The sequence below is a fragment of the Anser anser genome (genome assembly GCF_964211835.1).
Source record: "Anser anser genome assembly, chromosome: W".
NCBI classification, from domain to species: domain Eukaryota; kingdom Metazoa; phylum Chordata; class Aves; order Anseriformes; family Anatidae; genus Anser; species Anser anser.
This window is the reverse complement of record NC_139731.1, coordinates 1,893,109-1,921,023: the sequence shown is the minus strand read 5'-3', so window position 1 is coordinate 1,921,023 and position 27,915 is coordinate 1,893,109. Positions and strand designations below refer to the sequence as shown.

At 46.4% G+C, this 27,915-nt stretch overlaps 1 protein-coding gene and 1 long non-coding RNA gene across 3 annotated transcripts in view; both read left to right on the top strand.

The window, feature by feature from the left end:
* The window catches only part of LOC310888700, a 220,217-nt gene that overhangs the window by 81,415 nt on the left and 110,887 nt on the right, over positions 1-27,915 (top strand). The window lies entirely within an intron of this gene.
* LOC310888685 (transportin-1-like) overlaps positions 1-27,915 on the top strand; it is a 120,131-nt gene that overhangs the window by 59,163 nt on the left and 33,053 nt on the right. Inside the window, exons 2-4 of one of the 2 annotated variants that reach the window (XM_083815633.1) lie at positions 1,167-1,316; positions 22,391-22,472; positions 23,232-23,354. In XM_083815633.1, the coding sequence (XP_083671759.1) occupies positions 22,446-22,472; positions 23,232-23,354 (150 nt within the window). In that variant the 5' untranslated portion in view covers positions 1,167-1,316; positions 22,391-22,445. Of the gene's footprint in view, positions 1-1,166; positions 1,317-5,321; positions 5,450-22,390; positions 22,473-23,231; positions 23,355-27,915 lie in introns of those variants that run through there. The other variant, XM_083815632.1, reaches the window with a different exon arrangement.

The following is a 27,915-nucleotide window of genomic DNA, read 5'->3' as shown; positions in this document are numbered from 1 at the left end:
GATCCCTTTCTGCAGGGCTGCTCTCCAGCATCTCGTCCCCCAGTCTGTATGTATAACCAGGGTTGTGCCTTCCCAGGTGCAGAATATGACACTGGCTCTTGTTAAACTGCATATTGTTGGCAATTGCCCAGATCTCTAATTTGTCCAGATCTCTCTGCAAGGCCTCACCACCGTTGACGGAGTCAACAGCTCCACCCAATTTGGTATCGTCTGCGAACTTGCTCAAAAAACCTTCAAGTCCTTCATCCAAATCGTTTATGAAAGCATTGAAGAGGACTGGTCCCTGGAGCCCCAGGGAACCCTACTAGTGACAGGTCGTCAGCCTGATGCAACCCCATTTACAAGTTGTTGGCCCTTAAAATGGTTGAAGAAGCAAACATGAGGCTGCTGCAGTATAACTGAAAAATCTTGGCTGTTCTTTTTCCTTTTCCCCTCTTGTCCCAATAATTTAGAGGAATATGCAGGAGAAAAATAGCTCATTGAAGAGAACTCAAATTTTTGCTTAAACTTAAATTCTTACTCTGTTTAGGTCAATTCTAGTAGCTTTTTTCTTATGGGTCACACTATATAGCACTTACCTGTTAACATTTATAAAGCCTTTTTTCATCTCCCTCTGATTATTAATTTAATAGATTAATAGAACAGCTGGTATCTGAAGGGAGTATAATATTTTGTAGAAAAATTGAACAATGTATTTCTGTGACAGTTGGGGGGAAAGGACTTGCTGCATAGTCCCTACCTCATTTTTAGGTCTTATTGTGGTGAAAGCTGGGTTGTTATCAATTTCTTATAGTAACAGTGCTATAGCAAACTTGTCTTGTATAGTCAGAATGTCTGAATGTCTTTGGCTGACCAGTGTCTTCCATGAGTCTCCTATATCCTGTGACTTCAGATCTATTTATTGCTTTTATCTTTAGAAAACTTTCTCTTAAAATGTGTAGAATTGACAATACTGATATTCTTATTTTTAATAAATAAATAAATAAAATGAATTCCGAACATTAAAAGCTTTACTACATAAATTGATGTGTGTAGCTGGAAGAAGAGATAAGGAAATAAAGATTAATATCTTTCATTATAAGCTTTGCTTTTGTAGCGTTGTTCTGGAAATCTGCCTTCTCCTATGGGCCAAACGAAGGTTGAATGTAACTTATTTTCTGTTGCAGATGAATCAACACGTTCCTTGAGCGGTCTCATCTTGAAGAATAATGTAAAAACACATTTCCACAGCTTTCCAAATGGGGTAACTGACTTCATTAAAAGTGAATGTATGAACAATATTGGTGATTCCTCCCCCTTAATTAGAGCCACTGTAGGTGAGTTTGCTCTTATTGCTATATTCTGCATACTGAAAAAGTTATTGATATAGATTGTAGCTGCACTAGTTGGGATGAAGAGTTTTTAAACTCTGAAAACTGTTTGCTTCCAACAATTGTTGCAATTGGGGCCAGGGTCAGGGATATTGCCAGGAAGCTTCCCAACCTGGTTTGCCCCTCTGACTACCACCCTCTTTTGATAGTCCAGGCTGGCAGTGATGATATTGATGAGAGAAGCCTGAAGGCTATCAAACGGGACTTTAGGGGACTGGGACGGTTAGTGGATGGAGCGGGAGTACAGGTGGTGTTTTCATCTATCCCTGCAGTAGCAGGGAGGGGTACCGAGAGGACACGGAAAGCCCACCTGATTAACACGTGGCTCAGAGGCTGGTGCCAACACAGAAATTTTGTTTTTTTTGACCATGGGGCGCTTTACTCGGCACCCGGCCTGATGGCCGCAGACGGGTCCCTATCTCTAAGGGGAAAATGGATCCTAGCCCAGGAGCTGGCAGGGCTCGTTGAGAGGGCTTTAAACTAGGAAAGAAGGGGGATGGGGCTGAAAGAAGGCTTGTTGGAGCTGTGCCGGGGGGAACAATGGCAAAGCCGGGGAAGAAGGCAATGGCCCGACTGAAGTGCATCTACACTAATGCACGCAGCATGGGCAACAAACAGGAGGAGCTGGAAGCCATCGTGCAGCAGGCAGGCTATGACTTGGTTGCCATCACGGAAACGTGGCGGGACCACTCTCATGACTGGAGTGCTGCAATGTCTGGCTATAGGCTCTTCAGAAGGGACAGGCAGCACAGAAGGGGTGGTGGTGTGGCTCTCTATATTAGGGAGTGTTTTGATGTTGAGGAACTTGAGGCTGGGAATGATAAGGTTGAGTCCCTATGGGTTAGGATCAGAGGGAAGGCCAACAAGGCAAGCATCCTGGTGGGGGTCTGTTATAGACCACCGAACCGGGATGAGGAGACTGATGAGGAGTTCTACAGGCAGCTGGCAGAAGCCGCGAAATCATCAGCGCTTGTTCTCGTGGGGGACTTCAACTTCCCAGACGTATCCTGGAAGCACAACACAGCCCAGAGAAAGCAGTCTAGGAGGTTTCTGGAGAGCGTGGGAGATAGCTTCCTGACGCAGCTGGTTGGAGAGCCTATCAGGGGAGGTGCCCCGCTAGACCTTCTGTTCACAAACAGTGACGGACTGGTGGGAGATGTGGTGGTCGAGAGCTGTCTTGGGCAGAGTGACCACGAAATGGTTCAGTTCTCTATTCTTGGCGAAGTCAGGAAGGGGACCAGTAAAACCGCTGTCTTGGACTTCCGGAGGGCTGACTTTGAGCTGTTCAGGACACTGGTTGGCAGAGTCCCTTGGGAGGAGGTTCTGAAGGGCAAAGGAGTCCAGGAAGGCTGGGCGCTCCTCAAGAAGGAAATCTTAATGGCTCAGGAGCGGTCCGTCCCCACGTGCCCAAAGACGAGCCGGCGCGGAACTAGACCGGCCTGGCTGAGCAGAGAGTTGTGGCTCGAGCTTAGGAGAAAAAGGAGGATTTATAATCTTTGGAAAAGAGGGCGGGCTACTCAGGAGGACTATAAGGATGTTGCGAGGCTGTGCAGGGACAAAATTAGAAAGGCCAAAGCTCATCTGGAGCTCAACCTGGCTACTGCCGTTAAAGATAACAAAAAACGTTTTTACAAATACATCAACACCAAAAGGAGGACTAAGGAGAATCTCCATCCTTTACTGGATGCGGGGGGAAACTTAGTTACAAAAGATGAGGAAAAGGCTGAGGTGCTCAATGCCTTCTTTGCCTCAGTCTTTAGCGGCAAGACCGGTTGTTCTCTGGATACCCAGTACCCTGAGCTGGTGGAAGGGGATGGGGAGCAGGATGTGGCCCTCGCTATCCACGAGGAAATGGTTGGCGACCTGCTACAACACTTGGATGTACGCAAGTCGATGGGGCCGGATGGGATCCACCCGAGGGTACTGAGTGAACTGGCGGAGGAGCTGGCCAAGCCGCTTTCCATCATTTATCGGCAGTCCTGGCTACCAGGGGAGGTCCCAGTCAACTGGCGGCTAGCAAACGTGAGGCCCATCTACAAGAAGGGCCGGAGGGTAGACCCGGGGAACTATAGGCCTGTTAGTTTGACTTCAGTGCCAGGGAAGCTCATGGAGCAGATTATCTTGAGTGTCATCACGCGGCACTTGCAGGGCAACCAGGCGATCAGGCCCAGTCAGCATGGGTTTATGAAGGGCAGGTCCTGCTTGACTCACCTGATCTCCTTCTATGACCAAGTGACGCGCTTGGTGGATGAGGGAAAGGCTGTGGATGTGGTCTACGTTGATTTCAGTAAGGCTTTTGACACTGTTGCCCACAGCATTCTCCTCAAGAAACTGGCTGCTCATGGCTTGGACTGGCATACGCTTTGTTGGGTTAAAAACTGTCTGGATGGCCGAACCCAAAGAGTCCTGGTGAATGGAGCCAAATCCAGTTGGAGGCCGGTTACTAGTGGAGTCCCCCAGGGCTCAGTGCTGGGGCCGGTCCTCTTTAATATCTTTATCGATGACCTGGATGAGGGGATCGAGTGCACTGTCAGCAAGTTTGCAGATGACACCAAGTTAGGTGCATGTGTCGATCTGCTCGAGGGAAGGAAGGCTCTGCAGGAGGATCTGGATAGGCTGGACCGATGGGCTGAGGTCAACTGCATGAAGTTCAACAAGGCCAAGTGCCGGGTCCTGCATCTGGGGCGTAACAACCCCAAGCAGCGCTACAGGCTGGGAGATGAGTGGCTGGAAAGCTGCCTGGCAGAGAAGGACCTGGGAGGACTGGTTGATAGGCAGCTGAATATGAGCCAGCAGTGTGCTCAGGTGGCCAAGAAGGCCAACAGCATCCTGGCTTGTATCAGAAGCAGTGTGGCCAGCAGGTCTAAGGAGGTGATTGTCCCCCTGTACTCGGCTCTGGTGAGGCCGCACCTCGAGTACTGTGTTCACTTTTGGGCCCCTCACTACAAGAAGGACATGGAGGTGCTTGAGAGAGTCCAGAGAAGGGCGACGAAGCTGGTGAGGGGTCTGGAGTACAAGTCTTATGAGGATCGGCTGAGGGAGCTGGGATTGTTTAGCCTGGAGAAGAGGAGGCTCAGGGGAGACCTCATCGCTCTCTATAGGTACCTTAAAGGAGGCTGTAGAGAGGTGGGGGTTGGTCTATTCTCCCACGTGCCTGGTGACAGGACGAGGGGGAATGGGCTAAAGTTGCGCCAGGGGAGGTTTAGGTTGGATGTTAGGAAGAACTTCTTTACTGAAAGGGTTGTTAGGCATTGGAATGGACTGCCCAGGGAGGTGGTTGTGTCACCATCCCTGGAGGTCTTTAAAAGACGTTTAGATGTAGCCCTTAGTGATATGGTTTAGTGTAGGACTTGTTAGTGTTAGGGTTGAGGTTGGACTAGATGATCTTGGAGGTCTCTTCCAACCTAGACGATTCTGTGATTCTGTGATTCTGTAACTTCACCATGTTTTGTTGCTGATATTCATCTTCAGTGGGAATATATGAAAGTCATACATAACACATGGACATGGTTTAGTGGGTGATCTTGGTGGTAGGGGGATGGTTGGACCAGATAATCTTGGAGGTCTTTTCCAACCTTAATGATTCTATGATTTTGCTTCCTATTCTCTTCTGTCAGAAAACAGTAGATAAAGTATGGTGAAGAGAACATCAGCTAGATTTTTTTTTGTTGGTACATGGATTTTTGATTTCCTAACTACTGTCTTATAGTGTGCCTCTTCCATAATATAAGCATATTTGCATTTTTTACTTATTTCTGGGTAACTTCTAACACCTGCTTTGGTTGTATAGCAGAATTTTTATTCTAAATTTTTATTCTAATCATCAAGTCCAACTGACAGACTACTTCAGGGCCGCCCCTCCCTCTCCAATTCCCCTCCTCAGAAAGTTATAGAGAGCAATGAGGTCACCCCTCCACCTCTTTTTCTCCAAGCATGATAAACCCAAGTGTCCTCAGCCACTCCTCATAGGACATGCCTTCCAGCCCGTTAACCAGCTTTGTTGCCCTCCTCTGGATGCTTTCAAGGACCTTAACAGCCTTTTTGTGTTGTGGAGACCAGAACTGCACACAGTATTCAAGGTGAGACTGCACCAACACTAAATATAGCAGGATAATCACCTCTTTTGACTGGCTGGCTATGCTGTGTGTAATGCATCCCAAAATGTGGTTTGCCCTATGTATTGGGTCTGGCTGGGAAGTTAACTTTCCCTGCAGCAGCCCATACAGTGCTGTGCTCTGCACTTGTAGCTAGAACAGCATTGGTATCACACCAGTGTTGTGTCTAATGCTGAGCAATCCTGGCACAGCATCAGGACTCCCTCTACCCCCCCCCCCCCCCAAGAGCCAGCAGGCTGGGGGTGGGCAAAAAGTGAAAAAAGAACATCACCAGGGCAGCTGACCTAAACCAACCAAAGGGATATTCCATACCATATGATGTCACACTCAGCAATAAAAGGTGGAAAAAGGAAGAAGAGGGGAGGGGTGTGCTATTGTTGTGAAAACGTCTGTCCTCCTCCCGAACAACGGCTATGTGCGTTGAGGCCCTGCTTCAAGGTCATGGTCAAGCATCACTCATTTGTGGGAAGTAGAGAGTAATTCCTTTCCGCTGCACTTTGCTTGTTGTTTTTTTTCCCCTTTTCCCCTCTCCTTTTTTTTCCCTTTAGTTAAATTGTTTAATTAATAATATTTTTTCCTTAATAATTATTTTTCCTTTAATTAAATTATGCTTATCTCAACCGGTGAGTTGTTTTTTTCCATTTCTTTCCTTTTCTTCTTCCCCTCGTCTTCTGAGGAGGAGGAGTGAGAGAGTGGTTGTGGTGGAGTTCATCTGCCTAGCAAGGTAAAACCACCACACCTTCTTGGCTGCCAGGGCACACTGCTGAGCCTACTGTTGACCAGCACCCCCAGATCCCTTTCTGCTGAGCTGCTCTGTAGCCACTCATCTCCATCTGTACCTGTGTCCAACATTATTCTGTCCAAGTGCAGAATCTGGCATTTGTTCTTGTTAAATCTCATGCCATTGATAATTGCTCAATGCTCCTTTGTATCTAGATCTTTCTGCAAAGCCTCTTGTTCCTCCAGAGAGTCCATAGCACCTTGCAGTTTAGTATTGTAGCAAACTTGCTAAGGATGCATTCAGCTCCTGCATCCAGACCATTGATAAAAACGTTGAAAATAACTGACCCCAAGATGTGGCCAGATGTCCCATTCACTACAACCTTTTGAGCCCTACTGTTCAGCGAAATCTTCACCCAGTGTAGCATGTACCTGTTCATCTCACAGTTGGACAATTTGTCCGGAACGATAGTGTGAGGGACAGTATCAAAAGCCTTCCTAAAATCCAGAAAAACTATATCCGCCTTCCCTTCATCCACTAAGTAGGAGATCTTATCATAGAAGGATAGCAAATTAATGAGACAGGATTTTGCTTTTTTGAACCCATGTTGTCTGTGCCTGATGATTCCATTATCCTTTAAGTGCCTTTCAGTGGTGCTCAGAATAATCTTCTCCATAATTTTTCCCAGTACTAAGGTTAGACTAGCAGATATGTAATTTTCAGGGTCTTCTCTCATGCCCTTCTTGTAAATTGGGATAACATTGGCTACTTTCCAGTCAGTGGGGACCTCCCCAGATTCCCAAGACCTTTGGTAGATAATTGAGAGGGTCCAGCTGTCACATCCGCTAACTCCCTCAGTACTCTGGGCTGAATCCCATCAGACCCCATGGATTTATAAATGTTCAATTGATTCCTTACAGTTTTGATGTCAACAAATGGAAAGTTGCTGCTCCCCCAGTCAAGGTCCTCCAACTTGCAAGACCAGGCAACCCAAGTCCTATAATTAATATTAAAGACAGGCAAAAAAAGCATTAAATGCCTCTGCCTTTTCATCATCCCTATTTGTCAAGTGAACAGTTTAATCCAGTAACAGTCCAATATTTTCCTTAGACCTCCTCTTGCATACTTTAGAAAGCCTCCTCTAACATACTTTAGAAAGCCTTTTTTGTTACCTGAGACATCACTTTTTTGTTACCTGAGACATCACTGGTCAGTGCCAACTCTAGTTGAGCTTTGGCTTTTGTGTTTTCTTTCTGCAAATGCAAACTGCAGCTCTGTAATCTCCCTGTGTGGCCTGACCTCTCTTTGAGAGATTATACACTTTTTTTTCTGCTCGAGTTCCAAGAAGAATTTCCCAGTTCAGCCAAGCTGGTCTTCTGCCCCGCTTACTTGACTTGCGACACAATGGGATTGCCTGCTCCTGTGCTATTAAAAGGTGGTTCTTGAAAAGCAACCATCTCTCATGTATCCTTAAGCCCTCAAAAACACATTCCCAGGGGACCCTGCTAACAAACTCACAGAGTAGTTTGAAGTTTGCTCTCTTAAAATCTGGGGTAACTCTGACCTTTTTTTCTCCTTATACCAAAAATTTTAAACTCAACCATTTTGTGATCACTGTGGCCAAGGCAGCCTCCTACTGTTACATCTCCCATGAGGCCTTCTCTATTCACAAACAAGTCTAAGAGGACACCTTTCCTGGTTGGTTCACTAAGTACTTGTGACAGGAAGTTATTTTCAACATACTTCAGGAATTTCCCAGACTTGCTTGTTGCAGCAGTATGATATTCCCAGTTTATGTCAAGAAAGTTGAAATCTCCCATAAGGACAAATGCTATTGATCCAGAGATTTCTCCCAATTGCCTATAAAATCAGTACAATCATGCTGGCTGGGTTATCAATAATAGACACCCACAACAACATCTGTTTTATTGTCCATCCCCCTAATCTTTACCCAGAGGCTCTCAACCACATCGTCCTTAAGCAAAAGGGCTGTACAATCAAACCTCTCCCTTACATAAGCTGTAACATCTCCACCTCACCTGCCCTGCCTCTCTCCTGAACAGCCTATAGTCCTCTATCCCAGCACTCCAGTCATGGGACTCGTTCCACCAAGTCTTACTAATACCAGTGGTGTTGTAGCTTTGGGAATGGACCAAAGTTTCCCATTCTTCCTGTTTGTTTCTTATGCTATATGTATTGGTGTACAGGCATTTCACATGGGCTCCCAAACCCTCAGTGCTCCCAGTGTAAATGCTCCTATTAAGTGTGCCATCCCTTGGTTTACCTTCAGCATTCCTGGTGGTATCCCTTTCCCCCACCATTCCTAGTAGAGTTGCTTTTCTGTCTGCTCTTGGAGAATATGATTTCCCCTAATTGTAGTAATTTTCCTTGTCCACTACAGAAAATAGAAAAAAAGTAAAATAAACATAAATGATATATTTGAGTACAAAATGAAAAACAGGGGCAGGTGGCAGTTCAGAAAGAAATTCAGCTTGTATCAGCTGACTCCTGTCAGCTCAGCAAGCATATAAAATAATCTACCAGTTACTGCCCCCGTAGAATCCTTTGTGGTTTTTTTTTCTATAGCCTTCCTTCTCCAGACATCTGTTATTTACTTTGAACTAGAGAAAAATGCCTTAGCATTTTTCTTAGCAAAAATCTCTTAGCTTTTTCCTGCTGTCTCATCACTTATGTAATTGCTTTACTGTGAATTTTATTAATGCTCCATTTCCTTAATGACAGTATATACAAGTTCTGAGTGGCAAGTACTTTTGTACTTTCAGGTTGTAGAAGTCATGCTTGCTTGTCCCTTCATAGGAGTTGTAAGTGGAGTACAATGGAGCTCACTAAAGGATATATTCTAGCTCCATTTGGATTGCTGTTTTAGGGTTATTTGGTGGTTGTGTGTTGTTTTTTTTGGGGGGGGGGATTTTTTGTTTGTTTTCAAACAAAAAGGAGGCAGAGACAGAACCCATAAACGACTCAGAAACCACCCGATCCCTATCACTGAGTAGCTGTGAGATATGCAAAAAAAAATCAGGTGCTGTCCAGGCGAGCACATTGTTACCGGGCTGCTCCAATGCTGGGATAACAGCGACAGTAGCCTGGAATTAGAGGGAAATGAAGCCGAGTAGCTCTGAGATATGCAAAAAAAAATCAGGTGCTGTCCAGGCGAGCACATTGTTACCGGGCTGCTCCAATGCTGGGATAACAGCGACAATAGCCTGGAATTAGAAGGAAATGAAGCCAAGCAGCTAGGATCCCTTTCTAGGGAAGGGGGCATTGACAAAACAATTGGAAAAGGAGCACAAATCTTCACCCTCTGGAAGTGTCTCCTGTCAGAAATGAAGGAAAGGTATCCCTTCTAGGAAGATGTTGTATGTCACCCAAGTAAGTGGACCACCATGGAGAGGGGTATCCAGTACGTGAGGGAATTAGCCATGCTGGAGGCAATTTATGGTGACCTGGACAATGACCAGGTACCTAAAGATCCAGATGATATCCAGTGCACGCAGTTCACATGGTGCAAGTTTGTGCAAAGCGCACCATCGTCATACACTAATTCAAAAGCTGGAAAGATGGAGAGGAACCAACAGTGGATGCATTGGCTAGCCAACTCCGGCAATACGAAGAAAGTCTCTCTTCCTCCTTAGGGGCCTGTATCTCAGCTGTGGAGAAACTGATTCAGCAGTTTGAAGAGAGAAAGAAGGTCTTTTCGCTTGCCTGTACAGACCAGTATCTTAGTTATTAGGAGTAAGCATTTCTCTGCTCTCAAGAGCGAGGATATAGTGGGTACACAGCGTCACCCTGTGGTTTTACCTGCATGACCATCAGGAGGACAAGTGGGATGGAAAAACCTACCTCGACCCTAGAGGCACAGGTACGTAAGTTCCAAGGAAAAACATTCACAAAAGGGGGTTCTTGCAGGAAAATTGCTGCTCCAGGTTCCAGTTGGCAGTTCACCAGACGGAGTAGAAGGGCTGATCTTACTTCTGATCTTAACGAAGGGACTTCTGATTTGCATTTACAAGAAGCGAGTAATGAATACTATGACCAGGACTAGAGGGGCCCTGCCTCCTGCCAGGGGGAGGAAAGGGACAATCGAGTTTATTGGACTGCGTATATTCAAATGGCCTAGCATAACAGACACACAGGAGTATAAGTCTATTGGACACCGGCGCACAGTGTACCCTAATGCCATCAAGCTATAAAGGGGCAGAACCCATCTGTATTTCTGGGGTGACGGGGATCCCAGCAGTTAACTGTACTGGAGGCTAAAGTGAGTCTAACTGGGAATGAGTGGCAAAAGCACCCCATTGTTTGTGACTGGCCCAGAGGCTCTGTGCATCCTTGGCATAGGCTGCCTTAGGAGAGGATATTTCAAGGACCCAAGAGGGTACCGGTGGGCTTTTGGCATAGCTGCCTTGGAGATGGAGAAGATCAAACAGTTTTCTACCTTGCCCAATCTATTGGAGGACCTTTCTGTTGTGGGGTTGCTGAGGGTCAAAGAACAGCAGGTACCAATCGCTGCCATGACAGTGCACCAGTGGAAATATCGCACGAACCGAGACTGCCTGATTCCCATCCGTAAGCTGATTGGTCTCCTAGAGAACCAAGGAGTGATCAGCAAGACTCGCTCATCCTTTAACAGTCCCATACGGCCGGTGCAAAAGTCTAATGGAGAGGAGGCTAACAGTGGACTATCATGGCCTGAATGAAGTCATACCACCGCTGAGTGCTGTCGTGCTGGACATGCTGGAACTTCAATACAAACTGGAGTCAAAGGCAGCCAAGTGGTATGCCATAAATGATATCACTAATGTGTTTTTCTCAATCCATTTGCCAGCAGAGCGAAGGCTTGTCATGGACAAGTGGGTGATGAATTACACTCATTAAAGAGTAGCAGCAGTATGTTCTGTTGTTACAAGACTGCGATTTAGAAAGTTTTGATGGCAAGGTATACTTGATTATTTACTACATAGGGGATAGGGTCAGACAAAACTGTTAGGGAGACCTTCCCGTTGAGTGAGTCACAAGGTCCAGAGCGGACCCTCTTACTTTCCAAACTTCTCAGAGGAGACTGAGTGCAGCAGGATCCAATCTTAGTTACAGACATGGTCAGCAGTTTATGTCTAAAGGATTATATGCACGGTTCATCCCTTATATCACTTAGCTAAGGTTACAAAGTATACTATTAGTCACTTATGAGTATCTGTCATGGGTAAGGAATCTCTCAGCCTCGAGGACTAACCTTGAGATGTGTCCCTACTCAGGGGAAGATCCTGGCGTGCAGCCCACTGCCGTTCAAGAGAGCTCAATGGGCTCTGGGCTGTCCCCTATGTATGGGGTAAGATGACTGACTACTATTCATATGTGCATACAGGCTGTATTTGGTTGGTGCAAGCTCAAGTAGTCCTTTGGTGTTGTGTTGTTATCTGTCTCCCCAGAGTCTAACCTAAGCCAGATGCACCCATCATGACCACCAGTGCACTCACTTGAGCAGGGTTACAGGGGAAATGGGGAAGTACACCGTCACAAGGCCACAGTGTGTCCAATACACCTGGAATCGACTTCCCCAGGGGTGGAAGCACAGCCTTACCATTTGCCATAGACTGATCCTGTTTGCACTGGAACAGGGGGAAGCTCCTGAACACCTGCAATACATTGATGACATGGGGTGAAACAGAGAAGAAGTATTTGAGAAAGGGAAGAAAATAGTCCAAATTCTGGTTTTGCCATAAAACAAAATGAGGTCAAAGGACCCACACAGGAGAACCAGTTTTTAGGAATAAAACAGCAAGATGGATTTCATCGGATCCCAATGGATGTGATCAATGAAATAACATCTATGTCTCCACCAACTATCAAAAAGGAAACACAAGCTTTCTTAGACGTTCTGGGTTTTTGGAGAATGTACATTCCAAATTACAGTCTGATTGTAAGCCCTGTCGATCAAGTTACCCAGAAGAATGATTTCAAGTGGGAGCCTGAGCAACGACAAGCCTTTGAACAAATTAAACAGGAGATAGTTAATGCAGTAGCCCTTGGGCCAGTCCAAGAAGGATAAGAGGTTAAAAAAGTGCTCTACCCCACAGCTGGGGAGAATGGCCCCACCTGGAGCCTCTGGCAGAAAGCACCTGGAGAGAGTTGAGATTGACCCCTCTGGTTTCGGAGTCAGGGATACAGAGGATCTGAAGCCAACTGAAAAAGGGATATTGGCAGCCTATGAAGGAGGAGGGAGGCTTCAGGTGTGGCCTCTGTGAGAAGAGGCCAGAAGCTGCCCCACGTTATATAAGAGCCAGTTCCAGCCAGCTCCGTAGAGACCTACTGGTGGCCAAAGTTGAGCCAATGAGTAATGCTGGTCGTGCTTCTGTGAAAGCATACTTAAGAAAGGGTAAAAATGCTGCAAAGAAGCAGCTGGGAGAGAGGAGTGAGAAAATGCTGAGAGAAACAACCCTGCAGATACGAAGGTCAGAGAAGAAGGGGAAGGAGATACTCCCGGCACCAGAGCAGAAGTTTCCCTGCAGCCCGTGGACAGGACCATGGTGGAGCAGGCTGTCCCCCTGCAGCCCATGGGGTACCACAGCAGAGCAGATTTCCACGCTGTAGCCTGTGAAGTAGCCCATGGTGAAGAAGGTGGAACTGGCCTGAAGGAGGCTGCGGCCCATGGAGCACCCCCGCCAGAGCAGACTCCAGGCCAGACCTGTAGGTCGTGGAGAGGATCCCACACAGGAGCAGGTGATCTGGCAGGAGCTTCCACCCGTGGGGGACCGATGTTGGAGCAGTTTGCTCCTGACAGGTGGACCCCGTGGTACAGACCCATAACGGAGCAGTTCTTGAAGAGTTGCAGTATGTGGGAAGCCCATGTAGGATCAGTTTGGGAAGGGCTACATTTCATGGGATGGACCCCACAGTGGAGCAGGGGAAGAGTGATGATGAAAGAGCAGCAAAGACTAAGACTTGTATAAAAAGCTTGTAATGCCATACATGGCAGTTCTGAACTTTGTATGTCTCAGTTGGAAAGGGATGGTGGCCTCAAGTTGATTCTTGCCTATGCATCTAGAAGTATTTCCTGATATGTTATCATGTTGTTGTCTGGGGGAAGCCTTCCTTAAGAATGCTTAAAGTTGTTTTCAAATAGTCTTTCCTTTAGCTGTGAAAATTTTCATAGAATCACAGATGGAGTCGCTCTCCATCTTTTTTATAAGTCCCCTTGAAGTACTGAAAGGTTGCCATGCGGTCACCCTGGAGCCTTTTCTTCTTTAGGCTGAACAGCCCCAGCCCTCATATTCTTTCTTCATAGGAGTGGGTGCACTGCTGGCTCATGTCAAGCTTTTCATCCACCAGAACCCCCAAGTCCTTCTCTGCACAGGACTGGTCTCAATGAGTTCTTCTCCATGCCTGTACTCATGTCCAGGATTGCCCTGGCCCAGGTGCAGCACCTTGCACTTGGACTTGTTGAACCTCATTAGGTTCATGTGGGCCCACTTCTCCAGCTTGTCCAGGTCCCTTTGGATGAGAACCCTTCCTTCTATTGTATCAACCGTACCACTCAGCTTGGTGTCATCTGCAAATTTGCTGAGGGTACACTCGGTCCCACCGTCTGTGTCGCTGGTGAAGATATTAAACAGTACCACTCCAAAGACAGACCCCTGAGGTACACCACTCGTCACCGGCCTCCACTTTGACATAGATAGAGCCCTTGACCACCACTCTCTGGGTGTGACCTTCAAGCCAAGTCCTTATCCACTGAATGGTCCACCCATCAAATCCATATCTCTCCAATTTAGAGATCAGGATGTCATGTGGAACTGTGTCAAAGGACTTGCAGAAGTCCTGGTAGATGACATTGATCGGTCTTCCTTTGTCAGCTGATACAGTCACTCCATCATTGAAGGCCACCAGATTGGTCAGGCACTATTGCCCTTGGTGAAGCCATGCTGGCTGTCTTGGTTCACCTCTTTGTCTTACATATGCCTCAACATTGCTTCCAGGGGGATTTGTTCCATGATCTTGCCAGGCACAGAGGTGAGGCTCACCTATCTGTAGTTCCCCGGGTCCTCCTTTCTGCCCTTTTTAAAACTGAGAGTGATGTTTCCCTTTTTCCAGTCACCAGGGACTTTGCCTGACTGCCAGGACTCTTCAAATATGATGGAGAGTGGCTGGGCGACTATATCAGCCAATTCCCTCAGGACCCTGGGATGCATGTCATCAGGGCCCATAGATTTGTACTTGTTTAGTTTCATCAGGTGGTATCAAACCTGGTCTTTGCTTACGATGGGTGGGACTTTGCTCCCTCAGCCTCCATCTACGGGTTGAGGGAAATGAAAGACTTGGGAAGCCTGGCTATCAGTGAAGACTGAGGCAAAGAAGTTGTTGAGTACCTCAGCCTTCTCCATGTCTGTCGTTACCAGTTCAGCCTTCTCATTCATCAGAGCAAGTACACTCTCCTTGGCCTTTCTTTTCTGAGCAATGTACCTCTAGAATCCCTTCCTGTTATTCTTTTCATCCCTTGCCAAGCTCAGTTCCATCCATGCCTTGGCTTTCCTGATCCCATCCCTACAAGTCCGGTCTGCATCCCCTGTACTCTTCCCAGGCCACGTGTCCCTGCTTCCACTGCCTGTGTATTTCCTTCTCGTGCCTCAGTTTGACCAGCAGGTTCTTGCTCAGCCATCCCAGTTGTCTGCCCTCCCTGCCCGCTTTTTTACACAGGGGGATGGAAAGTTCTTGAGCTCTAAGGAAATCATCCTTAAAGAGTTGCCAGGTCTGCTTAGCTCCTTTGTCCCTAAGGACTGTGTTCCAGGGGATCTCAGCTACTATGTCTTTAAATAGCTTGAAGTTTGCTTTTCAGAATTTCAGGGTCCTGACTTTGGGGTCAGGGGGCCAGGGGCCTGGCAAAAGGGTCCTCTTTGCCAGGCCCGTATTCCTCAAGATCACAAACTCAAACGGGGTGTAGTCACTGTAGCCCAGACTGCTTCCAATCTTGACCTCTTTAATGAGCTCTTCTGCATTGGTGAGCGTCAGGTCAAGTAACACTTCTCCTCTGGTTGGTTTGTCTGATACCTGGACCAGGAAGTTATCCTCAGCGCACTCTAGGAATCTTCTGGATTGCTTACAGCCTGCTGTGTAGTTTTCCCAGCAGACATTCGGGTGGTTGAAGTCCCCCATCAGGTTGAGAGCATGCAAGCGCGACGCTTCTTGTAGTTGAAGCAGGAATGCCTCATCCACAGGCTCCCCTTGATCAGGCGTCCTGTAGTAGACCCCAACCACAAACTGTCCTTTATTGGTGTGGTCTTTAACTCTCACCCACAAGCCACCTGTCCGTGGCTGTTTCTCAGAGGCAACTCTTCGCAATCAGTCCCTTCACTAATGTAGAGGGCAACACCCCCTCCCTTCCTTTCCTGTCTATCTCTTCTGAAGAGTTTGTAGCCCTCTATTCCAATATTCCAGTTATGTGATCCATCCCATCACGTTTCTGTGATAGCAATCAGGTCATATTTGTCTAATGGCACCACTGTTGTTCTTCTTTTTCTTGTTCTCCTTCTCTATCATCATCGTCATCATCTTTGTCTTCGTCTTACTCTCCATCTCTGTCTTCATCTTCTCCATCTTCCTCTCTTCCTCTTCCTCTTCCCCTTCCCTTTCTTCTTCCTTTTCCTTCTCCTCTTGGGAGGAGTGGGCTCAGCGCACACAAATCCATGAGTCCCGATGGGATGCATCCATGTGTGCTAAGGGAGTTGGCAGAGGTGATCGCCGAACCACTCTCTATCATCTTTGAAAGGTCCTGGAGAACAGGAGAGGTGCCTGAAGACTGGAGGATAGCCAATGTCACTCCGGTCTTCAAGAAGGGCAAGAAGGAGGATCCGGGAAACTACAGGCCAGTCAGTCTCACCTCTGTCCCTGGCAAGGTGTTGGAACAGCTCGTTCTGGATGCCATCTCCAAGCAATTAGAAGAGAAGAAGGTTATGAGGAGTAGTCAGCATGGATTCACCAAGGGGAAGTCGTGCTCGACCATCCTCGTTGCCTTCTATGATGGCATCACCAGCTGGGTAGATGGGGCGAGAGCAGTGGATGTCATCTACCTTGACTTTAGCAAGGCCTTTGATACTGTCTCCCACGACATCCTGCTAGCAAAGCTGAGAAAGTGTGGGATAGATGAGTGGACAGTAAGGTGGGTTGAGAACTGGCTGACTGGCCGAGCTCAGAGGGTGGTGATCGGCGGCGCAGAGTCTGGCTGGAGACCTGTGACTAGCGGTGTTCCCCAGGGGTCGGTGCTGGGTCCGGTCTTGTTCAACATCTTCATCGACGACCTTGATGAGGGAATAGTGTCCACCCTCAGCAAGTACGCCGATGACACAAAGCTGGGAGGAGCGGCTGACACGCCAGAAGGCTGTACTGCCATTCAGCGAGACCTGGACCGGCTGGAGAGATGAGCAGGAAGAAACCAAATGAGGTTTAATAAGAGCAAGTGTAGAGTCCTGCACCTGGGAAGGAACAACTGCATGTATCAGTACAGGCTGGGGGGCGACCTGCTGGAGAGGAGCTCTGAGAAGGACCTGGGGGTCCTGGTGGATGACAGGTTGACCATGAGCCAGCAGTGTGCCCTGGTGGCCAAGAGGGCCAATGGGATCCTGGCATGCATTAAAAGGAGTGTGGCCAGCAGGTCAAGGGAGGTGATCCTCCCCCTCTACTCTGCCCTGGTCAGGCCTCACCTGGAGTACTGTGTCCAGTTCTGGGCTCCCCGGTACAAAAAAGACAGGGATCTCCTGGAAAGAGTCCAGTGGAGGGCCACAAAGATGATACAGGGCCTGGAGCATCTTCCCTGTGAAGAAAGGCTGAGAGACCTGGGTCTGTTCAGCCTGGAGAAAAGAAGACTGAGAGGGGATCTTATCAATGTGTATATATACCTGAAGTGTGGGAGACAGAGGGATTTGGCCAACCTCTTTTCAGTGGTTTGTGGGGACAGGACAAGGGGTAATGGCCACAAAATGGAGCCCAGGAAGTTCCGCACCAACATGCAAAAGAGCTTCTTCATTGTGAGGGTGACGGAGCACTGGAACAGGCTGCCCAGGGAGGTTGTGGAGTCTCCTTCTCTGGAGATATTCAAGGCCCGTCGGGACGCCTACCTGGGCAGCCTGCTCTAAGGACCCTGCTTTGGCAGGGGGCTTGGACCTGATGATCTTTCGAGGTCCCTTCCAACCCCTACAATTCTGTGATTCTGTGATTCTGTGATTCTCTTCCTTTTCCTTCTCTTCTTCCTCCTTCTCCTTTTTCTCCTCTATTTCTTCTTCTTCTTCCTCTAATTCTTCTAATTCTAATTCCAGTTTCAGTTCTAGTTCTAATTCTCATTCTTCGAATTCTTCTTCTTTTTTTTCCTGTTCTAATTCTTTTGCCTCTTAGAATTCTCTTTTCTTGACCTTTTCCTCCTCCTCCTCCTCCTCCTCCTCCTCCTCCTCCCTCCTCCTCCTCCTCCTCCTCCTCCTCCTCTTCCTCTTCCTCTTCCTCTTCCTCTTCCTCTTCCTCTTCCTCTTCCTCTTCCTCTTCCTCTTCCTCTTCCTCTTCCTCTTCCTCTTCCTCTTCCTCTAATTAATTATAAGTATAATTATAATTCATTTTCTGTTTTAATCTTCAAATTTTTCCTTTTCTTCTCATTCTTCTATTTTTCTTCTAATTATTGTTTTAATTATTCTTTTTCTAGTTCTTATTCTTCTTCAAATTCTTATTCTTCTTCAAATTCTTATTCTTGTTATTCTTATTCTTTTTCTTCTTCTAATTCTTCTACATCTATTTTTTCTCCTAATTATTTTTTTTCTTCTAATACTTCTTGTTCTTCAAATTCATCTTCTAATTCTGCCTTCTCTTCTTCCTCTTCTTCTTCTTTTTCTAATTATTCTAACTCTTCTAACATTTCTAATTCTTCTTCTAACTCTTCTAATTCTTCTAATTTTCTGCCTTTCTTTTCTATCCTATTAATTCATCCTTTTCTCAATCTATGAGTTTTTACCCTTTTTTTTGATTCCGTCCCCCATCCCGGTGTGTTGGTTGGTGGGTTCATGAGTGAATGGCTGTTTGGTTCTTAGCTGCATGCTGGGTAAACCACGGCAGTCATATAACAATTCAAATGGGCTTTGTCCCTTGCTGTCTGGTCTAGCCTAACTCTCAGCAAAGGTATTGGCAAGGCCTTTGGCCTTTTTAATTGTGCTTCATGGCAAACTTTAACTGCTTTTTCCGTGTTTGATTCGGTCTGTCTTCTTATCCTCTCAACTTTGGTCTTCATGCAGTATGTAAGCCCCACGTAAGTGGTAAGGTTATTGATATTTCTTGAACAAATTTTAATATAAAGTGAGGCCTGTTGTCGGAGGAGAGTCCCTCTGGTATTCCAAAACAATGAATTACTTCTTTCAGTAATGCGTTTACTACCTCCTAGTTTTATTAGTTTGACATGGGAAGGCCTCTGGCCATCCAGTGAGCATGCCCACCAGCACTAGGAGATATTGATGTGATCCTTGTCTTGTCAATTTGGAACAGTCTACTTATCAGTACTCACAAGCTTTAATCCCTTTCCTCGTCTCACCTGGCGGTGGCTTTGGTTGGATCTTGAGGTTGCTTGCACAGATCACAGAACACTTTTGCAATACTTGGTTTGCTGTAGTTTGCATTTTTGGTCCTATAGCAAAGTGCTTGGGGTTCTCCCACCATCCATCTTTCTGCTTTGTACATTTTAGTTTTTCTCCTGGTGCTGTTCTAGCTGCATCCTTGGCTGCTAAGTGAGCTTTCATTATGTCATGATCACTCTTTTGGTGGGCCTTAGAATGCGTTATTGCTATAGCATTGGGCCTTTGCACTGCCTCTAACAACTGTAAAATTTCTGGACCATAATTGGTCCTCTAGCTGTTGTCCATAGCCCTTTTTCCCTCCAGATGGCTCCAGAACGTGCAAAACTCTGAAGGCCTATTTAGAATCTTATAGACATTGAGGGTTTTCCCTTCTGCTAATTCCAGGGCCCTAGTCAAGGCAATTAATTCAGCTTTTGTGCTGAGGTATTATGGGGGAGTGACTTTGTTTCTACACTGTCCCACAGGGTCACTACTGCATATCCTGCTTTATGCTGTTTGTTTTCCAGAAAACTACTACCATCTGTAAAATACTCAAGGTCTGCATTAGCGATTGGCTCATCCTTAAGGTCAGCCCAGCTGGCATAAGAATGCTCAGTGATATGTAGTCATGTTGGATTTCCCGTTTCCTCGGCTGGAAAGAGCATGTATTATTGTGTGTATAGACGGACTATTTTTCAGTCTCTGAAAACACTTCTAGGACCTCTGAAAGATCTTCAGCCAACTCTTAAAAACTACCAAGACCTTTAAAACTCATGAGTTCTTTCACATGTTGATTCAGAGGAGTTCCAGGAATTTAATTCTTATGTTTGTTTGAATCATAGAATTATGTAATGATAGAATATCCTGAGTTGGAACAGACTCACAAGGATCATCAAGTCCAACTCCTGGCTCCACACAGGACCACCGAAAAATCAAACCATATCTCTGAGAGTGTTATTCAAATGCTTCTTGAACTCTTGTCAGGCTTTGGGCCGTGACCACTTACCTAGGGAGCCTGTTCCAGTGCTCGACCACCCTCTTGGTGAAGAACCTTTTCCTAACATCCAATCTGAATCTCCCCTGGCACAGCTTCATGCTCACCATGGTCACCAGAGGGAAGAGATCATCACCTGCCCCTCTGCTCCTCCTTGTGAGGAAGCTACAGACCATGATAAGGTCTCCCCTCAGTCTCCTCTTCTCTGGGATGAATAAAACAGTGACTTCAGCCACTCCTCATACGTCTTCCCTTCGACCTTTCACCATCTTTGTAGCCCTCCTTTGGACACTCTCTAACAGTTTTATGTCTTTCTTATACTGTCGTACCCAAAACTGCTTGTTTTAATTATTCTTTTTCTAGTTCTTATTCTTCTTCAAATTCTTATTCTTCTTCAAATTCTTATTCTTGTTATTCTTATTCTTTTTCTTCTTCTAATTCTTCTACATCTATTTTTTCTCCTAATTATTTTTTTCTTCTAATACTTCTTGTTCTTCAAATTCATCTTCTAATTCTGCCTTCTCTTCTTCCTCTTCTTCTTCTTTTTCTAATTATTCTAACTCTTCTAACATTTCTAATTCTTCTTCTAACTCTTCTAATTCTTCTAATTTTCTGCCTTTCTTTTCTATCCTATTAATTCATCCTTTTCTCAATCTATGAGTTTTTACCCTTTTTTTTGATTCTGTCCCCCATCCATGGTTTCCAATTCCTCTTGCTTGTTTCCCATGCTGCGTGCATGGGTATAGAGGTATTTCAGCTGGGCTATCGGTCGTATCACGTTTCCAGAACTCTTCCTGATTGCATTGGGACAGTTCACAAGTATTTCCCTGCTGTTACATAGAGTGATAGTGTTCTCAGGTATAGTTACTTCACTCAGAGGTGCATGCCCTTTTCCCACCACACCTACTTTAAAGCTCTCCTCATAAGCCCAGCCAGCTTACTGCCCAGAACACTCTTGCCCCACCTGGACAGCTGCGCCCCATCCGGTGTCAGCATGCCCGGTCCCTCAAAAGCACGTCCAGGGTCATAGAACCCAAAACCTTGGGCACGGCACTAACCTCTCAGCCAATCATTCACTTGGCTCGTTCGTCTCCTTCTTCCTGGGTCCCAGCCACCAACTGGGAGGACAGAGGAGAACACTACTTGCGCTCCCAATCCCTTCAACATCTTTCCAAGGGACATAAAATCCTTCTTGATATTTCAGAGTTTTCTTGTTACAGCTTCATTTGAACCTACTTGAAAAAGTAGGAAGGAGTGGTAGTCTTTGGAACCCACCAGACTTGGTAGCCTCTTCATGGTATCACAAATACGGGCCTCAGGCAGGCAGCAAACCTCTCTGGAGAGGTTGTCCGGACGGCAAATGGGAGCCTCGGTGCCTCTCAGAGAGGAATCTCCAATGACTAACACCCTTCGTGCCTTCTTTGTGGCACTGGTTTTGATGCAGTTGGGAGACTGAGCCAACTTTGTGTGGTCGGCCTTTCTGAGTTCCCTGTGGTTGGTCTTTCTGAGGTCTTTACCAGTTCTCCCGGAGTCTCCTCTCTCCTGCCTTAGAACCTTGTATCTATTGTGCAGGGGCACTTCAGGGGCAGGGGAGAGACTCCTCCTCCAGCTCTGATCAGAGACAAGGGTCCACTCTCCCTTGTCCTGTGAGTTTTTCAAATGTGCTTGTTTTGGGCTGCACGCTTGTTTCCTTACCCCTTGCCTGGACTTAAGGCAGGGCTGCTGCTCGGCCCATGTCAGCATATAATACCATTTGTCAATCTCCTCCTCAGATTCCTGAATGCTATGCTGCCTGGTGAGCTCCTCTCGCAACTGAGCCACCTGTTTGAAGAGCTCATCCAGCTGGGCACACTTGCACCCATGACACCCACCTCTGCCTTCAGGCCCTAGGGGGATTTCCAGAGACTGGAGCTCCCTGGAACTGGGGGTCTGGGCCTCTCTTTCGATCCCCGGGAGGTCTGTTTGGGTGGAGGCATCTGCCCAGGGAGGTTGCGGCCCCCCCATCTGGGTTTCAGCTGCAGACCAGCAGATTTGGCGGGTGGACACCATTTCTTCTGGCCCTTCCCACAACACAGATATGACTGACCCTGCTCAACCTCCCTGCTCGCCCTGCCTCTGTGAACTGCTGCGCAAACTGCCACACCACGCCTGGGTGACTGACACACCAAGCCCTGTTTGCCCACCCTGTTCACCATGCTCCTGGTGAAGGACATACTGAAATTTCACCATGTTGACTTTTATGGAATTTTTAATATTGAAGAAGATCAATAATCATAATGTACTTAGAAAGAACATATCTACATATTGTTTAGAACAAATGTGCCAGGTATTGACATCCTGCTCTGTTTTTTATTTACCTATTACTTTATTTTTACATAATAATAATTATGTATGTATTATGATGTATGAAAGTATAAGTCTGTACTTTAAAATGTTTTCCTTGTTAATACTCTAGATGGGTAGATTTGTTCCCTCCTGGCTCTTGGTGATTTTTTGTCAATGTGATTTGCTTCCTAATTTTTTGATGTCCACATATAGTTCAGAAAAGATTTTTAAGTCATGAAAAATGCATATTTTAACTCTTCCATTTCTAGGTCTCATGCTGTTGCATGCATCAATCAATTTATCATCAGCAGAACTCAAGCTCTTATGTTGCACATAGATTCTTTTATTGAGGTGGGTGTGCATTCTTGGTTGGGGGGTGGGTTAAGTCAAATTGCATATTTGATTTATCAAGAGCTCTGAATAATGTTTTACAGTCACCACTGCCCCCAGACTCCCTATTTCTGTCTTCCCGTTCTTAGGTTTATATCTACCCTATGGATTGAAGTTCATTGTGTATGCTTGTACTCCAAGTTGATTAGTCTATGCACTCTCCCAGCATAAATAAATAGCATTTTAAAAGATGTTTCCTTTTCATAAGTAGAGGAAACTTGTGTTGCATAAAGGTGTACAAGTAATGATAGTAGTCTATCCCATCTTTGTGATGGAGAATTCTGTATGGAGATCATTACATTATTGAGCCTGTCTGGATGATGGGTGTCTTGAATATTACCACTGAACGTGGACTAGAAAATTGTTATTTGGAATTATCTAGAGTATTTGATTTGTTGCTGTTATGTATTGAAGCAGTTTTCTGGCTTCAGAACTTCCTTTATGTTTAGGGAAAAAAAGAAGTCCAGGAAATAATGTTCTTGTGCCAGTGTCTAATGTCAACCAGTATTTTTTGGTCACATGTGCCATACAAATTGAGAATCTGAAAGTGTTATTTGCTAAACCAGATGCTTGTAGGAAATAATATGGTATTCTGAGGTATGGGGGTTGGAAGGTAACAGAAGTACATTTTTGCATACTGTAGTTTGCCAGTAATGTCAATTTAAATACAAATTGAACTAGATGAATTGAGGCTTTTTAACTGGTATTACTTTCCAACAGAATCTTTTTGCACTGGCTGGTGATGAGGAGCCTGAAGTACGCAAAAATGTTTGCCGTGCTCTTGTAATGTTGCTGGAAGTTCGAATGGATCGCCTTCTTCCTCATATGATTAGTATAGTTGAGGTGAGTCTCCTTTCCCATTATTGAAACCTGTTTGTGGTTGCAGAAATAATAACATAAAAAGCATTCATCAGAACAAGTATGTTTACTCTTGCATTTGCCTACTCTTCATTTTCTTTCAAGATTGAGATTGTGAAACTTTATAGCTAATTGTCAACTTGACATTGTGTTTGACAGACCAACACATATGACAGTTGTTTATTCTTAATTAATTTAATTGATCTTGAAATGGCCACGATCAGCTATACCATGGAGCAGACAGGTATTGTCTGACTACAAATGAGAAGATCACATTCTTGAGGTGATGGGCTCCGGGGCAGATGTGTTCTGCAGCGGAGGGGGGGATCGTAGCATGCAAGGGGTTTCCTGCACCGAGGCAGCAGAGGGAGCCACCAGGACTGTCAGTCCTCACGAGAGCAGCTGATGAGGCTTGGGCAGAGCCAGGAACAACGGCAGGACATTTAAACCCCTCGTAACTCTTTAACAGTCACTTTCCAGGGCAGACACATTCTGCAGCTGAGTGGGGGATCATGGAGTGCAAGGGGTTTCCTGCATCGAGGCATTTTGAGGGAGCTGCCAACCCTCTAGAGAGCAGCTGATGAGGCTTGGGCGGAGTCAGGAGCACACCCTCCCCCCCCCCCCCCCCCACCTGCCCCGTACAAAGGCAGCCCCTAGGAAGCACAATGACCAGGACAGGCAGTCAGGGGATGGTACGGCAGTTTGTGTGAGAGAACCCAGAAGCTTGGCCAGCTTTATCAGGGAGCAAATAGGATCCACCTGGCACAAGGCCTCTAGGAGCTTAGCACCCCCCACAAGTGATGCAGCCTCACAGACAGAGCTCCAGGGGGAACATGCTGCTACTCAGGTGTCAGGCTGCAGAATGTGCCCTACTCTTATGCCTGTTCAAGATGGCAAGAGTGAGCACATCTGTAGGAAGTATGCCCAGGTTGAGGTAATTCTCCACCTAGTGACAGAACTCCAGGAAGAGGTGAATAGGCTGAGGAGTATCAGGGTGTCTGAGAGGGAGGTAGACTACTGGAGTTGCTCCCTACCTTCCCTGAGACAAGCCCAGCAGGCAGAAGGGATGCTTGATAGAGGGGTTTCCCTATCTTTTCTCCACCCAGCTGAAAGCACTGACCTAGGGGATAAGGGGCAATGGCAACAAGTCCCTGCCCAGTGTGGCAGGTGCATCCCCTAAGGGAGTTCCCCACCTTCCCAGGTGCTTGTGCACAATAGGTATGAAGCTTTGCAAGTTGACAATTAAGAGAGACTTCATGGCCTTGGGACAACTAGTTAAGGGATCAGGAGCACAGGTGGTGTTTTCCTTTATCCTTCCAGTTGCAGGGAATGATGAGGCAAAGAACAGGAAGAGGCAGCAAATCAATATCTGGCTCTGAGCCTGGTGTCACTGGCAGAACTTTGGGTTTTTTGATCATGGGTCATTTTACAAGACACCAGGCCTGCTGACAATGGATGGGGTTCACCTGTGTCTAAGGGGGAAAGGGATCTTTGCTCAGGACTTAGCAGGGCTCATAGAAAGGGCTTTAAACTAGATTTGAAGGGGGAAAGGGATAAAACCAGGCTTGACAGAGACAAGCCTTGGGGTGATATAGCAATGGTTAAGGGACAGTGTGGTAGCAAGGTCCATTGGTCTGCCGCCCCTGTTGAGGTAGGGGATGGAGAGTCATGTGGTAGCAAAGGCACATGGGACGTTGATGGGTTAGAAATCACAAAAGTGCCCAGAAATGGTCATGCAGGTTTTAAGGCTTCTCCCCCCAAAAAGGTGACAGGATCACTAGCTCAACCTAAATGCATCTACACCAATGCACGCAGTATGGGCAATAAACAGGAGGAGCTGGAAGCCATTGTGCAGCAGGAAAACTATGACAGTTGCTCCCACTGAAAGATGGTGAGACAGCTCGCATGTTTGGAGTGCTGCAGTGGATGGCTACAAACTCTTCATAAGGGATAGGCTAGGAAGGAGAGGCCATGGAGTAGCCCTGTATGTTAGGGAGTGTTTGGATTGTCTTTAGATTAATAATGGCAATGACAGGGTAGAATGTTTATGGGTAAGAATCAGGGGGAAGGCCAGTGAGGCAGATGTCATGGTGGGCATCTGTTATAGACCACCTAACCAGGCTGAAGAGGCAGACAAAATATTCTACAAGCAACTGGGACAAGTCTTGGAATCACTAGCCTTTGTTCTTGTGGGGGACTTCAAATTACTAGATGTCTGCTGGAGATGCAACACAGCAGAGAGGAAACAGTCTAGGAGGTTTCTAGAGTGTGTGCAAGATAACTTCCTGACACAGATGGTGAGTGAGCCAATTAGGGACGGTGCCCTTCTGGACCTTTTCCTCGGAGAAGCAAAAGCTTAGAGAAGGACTTGGTGATGTGAAGGTTGGAGGCTGTCTGGGAATAATGATCATGAATTAATAGAGTTTTTGATTCTTGGAAAAGTAAGGAGGGGGGTTAGCAGAACTGCCACCCTGGGCTTCCAGGGGGCAAACTTTGGCCTGTTAAAGAGACTGGTTGGCAGAGTCCCTTAGAAGGCAGTCCTGAAGGGCAGAGGTGTCCAAGAAGGCTGGACACTCTTTAAGAAGGAAATCCTAAAGGTGCAGGAGCAGGCCATCCCCATGTGCCAGAAGACGAGACAGCATGGAAGAAGAATGGCCTGGCTGAACAGAGAGCTGTGGCTAGAGCTCAGTAAGAAAAAGAGGGTTTATGAGCTTTGAAAGAAGGGACGGGCCACTCAAGAAGACTATACAAAGAGGCTGTGTTGTGAGGCTGTGCAGGGACAAAATTAGAAGGGCCAAAGCCCAACTGGAGCTCAATCTGGCTATTGCTGTTGAAGACAATTAATTTTTATTTTTTTTTTATAAATACATAAACAAGAAAAGGGGTGGCTAAGTAGAATCTCTATCCTTTATTGGATGTGGGGGGAAACATAGTGGCAAGAGATGAGGAAAAGGCTGAGGTACTTAAGGCCTTCTTTGCCTTAGTCTTTACTAGAAATACCAGATGTTCTCTGGGTAGCCAGCCTGTTGAGCTGGTAGATAGGGATGGGGAGCTGAATGAAGCCCTTATAATCCAAGGGGAAATGGTTAGCGAGCTGCTAAACCACTTAGATGTGCACAAGTCTATGGGGCCAGAAGGGATCCACCTGAGGGTACTGAGGAAGCTGGCAGGAGTACTCACCAAGATGCTTTCCATCATTTATCAGCAGTCCTGGCTATCAGGGGAGGTCCCAGTCGACTGGTGGCTAATAGATGTGATGCCCATCTACAAGAAGGGCTGGAAGGAGGATCCAGGAAACTACAGGTCTGTCAGTCTGACCTCGGTGCTGGGGAAATTCATGGAGCCGATTATCTTGAGCACCATTACGTGGCACTTACAGGACAACCAGGTGATCAGGACCAGTTAGTATGGGTTTATGAAAGGCAGGTCCTGCTTGACGAACCTGATCTTCCACAACAAGGTGACACGCTCATTGGCGAGGGAAAGGCTGTAGATGTGGTCTACCTAGACTCAGTAAGGCTTCTGACACTGTTTCCCACAGCATTCTCCTGAAGAAACTGGCTGCTCAAGGCCTGGACGGGTGTACGCTTCATTGGATTAAGAACTGGCTGGGTGGCCGGGCCCAAAGAGTCCTGGTGAATGGAGTTAAATCCAGTTGGAGGCCAGTCACTAGTGGTGTCCCCCAAGGCTCAGTATTGGCAACACTTCTCTTCAGTATCTTTATCAATGATCGGGACAAGGGGATTGAGTGCACACTCAGTAAGTTCGCAGATGACACCAAGTTAGGTGCAAGTGTTGATTTGCTCAAGGCTAGGAAGGCTCTGCAGAGGGATCTGGATAGGTTGGACTGATGGGCCAAGGCCAATTGTATGAAGTTCAACAAGGCTAAGTGCTGGGTGCTGCACTTGCATGTGCAAATGTAATACCTCAGAACTGGGACTATTGTTCAGCATTTAAATGAGTCAGTTTTTTGCCACTTGGAAGCTTGAATGGCTGCAGATGTTGGCTGCTCTGAATAAGTGAAGGAAGTCTTAACAAGAGAGAAACTTGTATTCACATGATGTTCCCTATGCTTATAGAGAATCACTTTTAAAAGGAATTAAGAGTATAAATGATCCAGTAGAGATTCTAAGACAGAAGGTCTTAGAGTATAATGCTTTTGAAGCAAAAAGATTTAGCATTAACTTTCATGCCAAGTTCCTGGAGCAGACAGGAATGGCTAAGTTTTCAGTGGGCTTTTTGAGCATGCACTTAGAATCATAGAATGGTTTGGGTTGGAAGGGACCTTAAAGATCATCTAACTCCAACCCCCCTGCCATAGGCAGAGACACCACCCGCTAGATCAGGTTGCCTGGGGCCTCATCTAACCTGGTCTTGGACACCTCCAGGGATGGGGCATCCACACCCTCTCTGGGCAACCTGTTCCAGTGCCTCACCACCCTCCAAGTGAAGAATTTCCTCCTAACCTCTAATCTAAATCTCCCCTCTTTAGTTTAAAACCATTCCCTCTTGTCCTGTCATTATCTGATTGAGCAAAGAGTGGCTC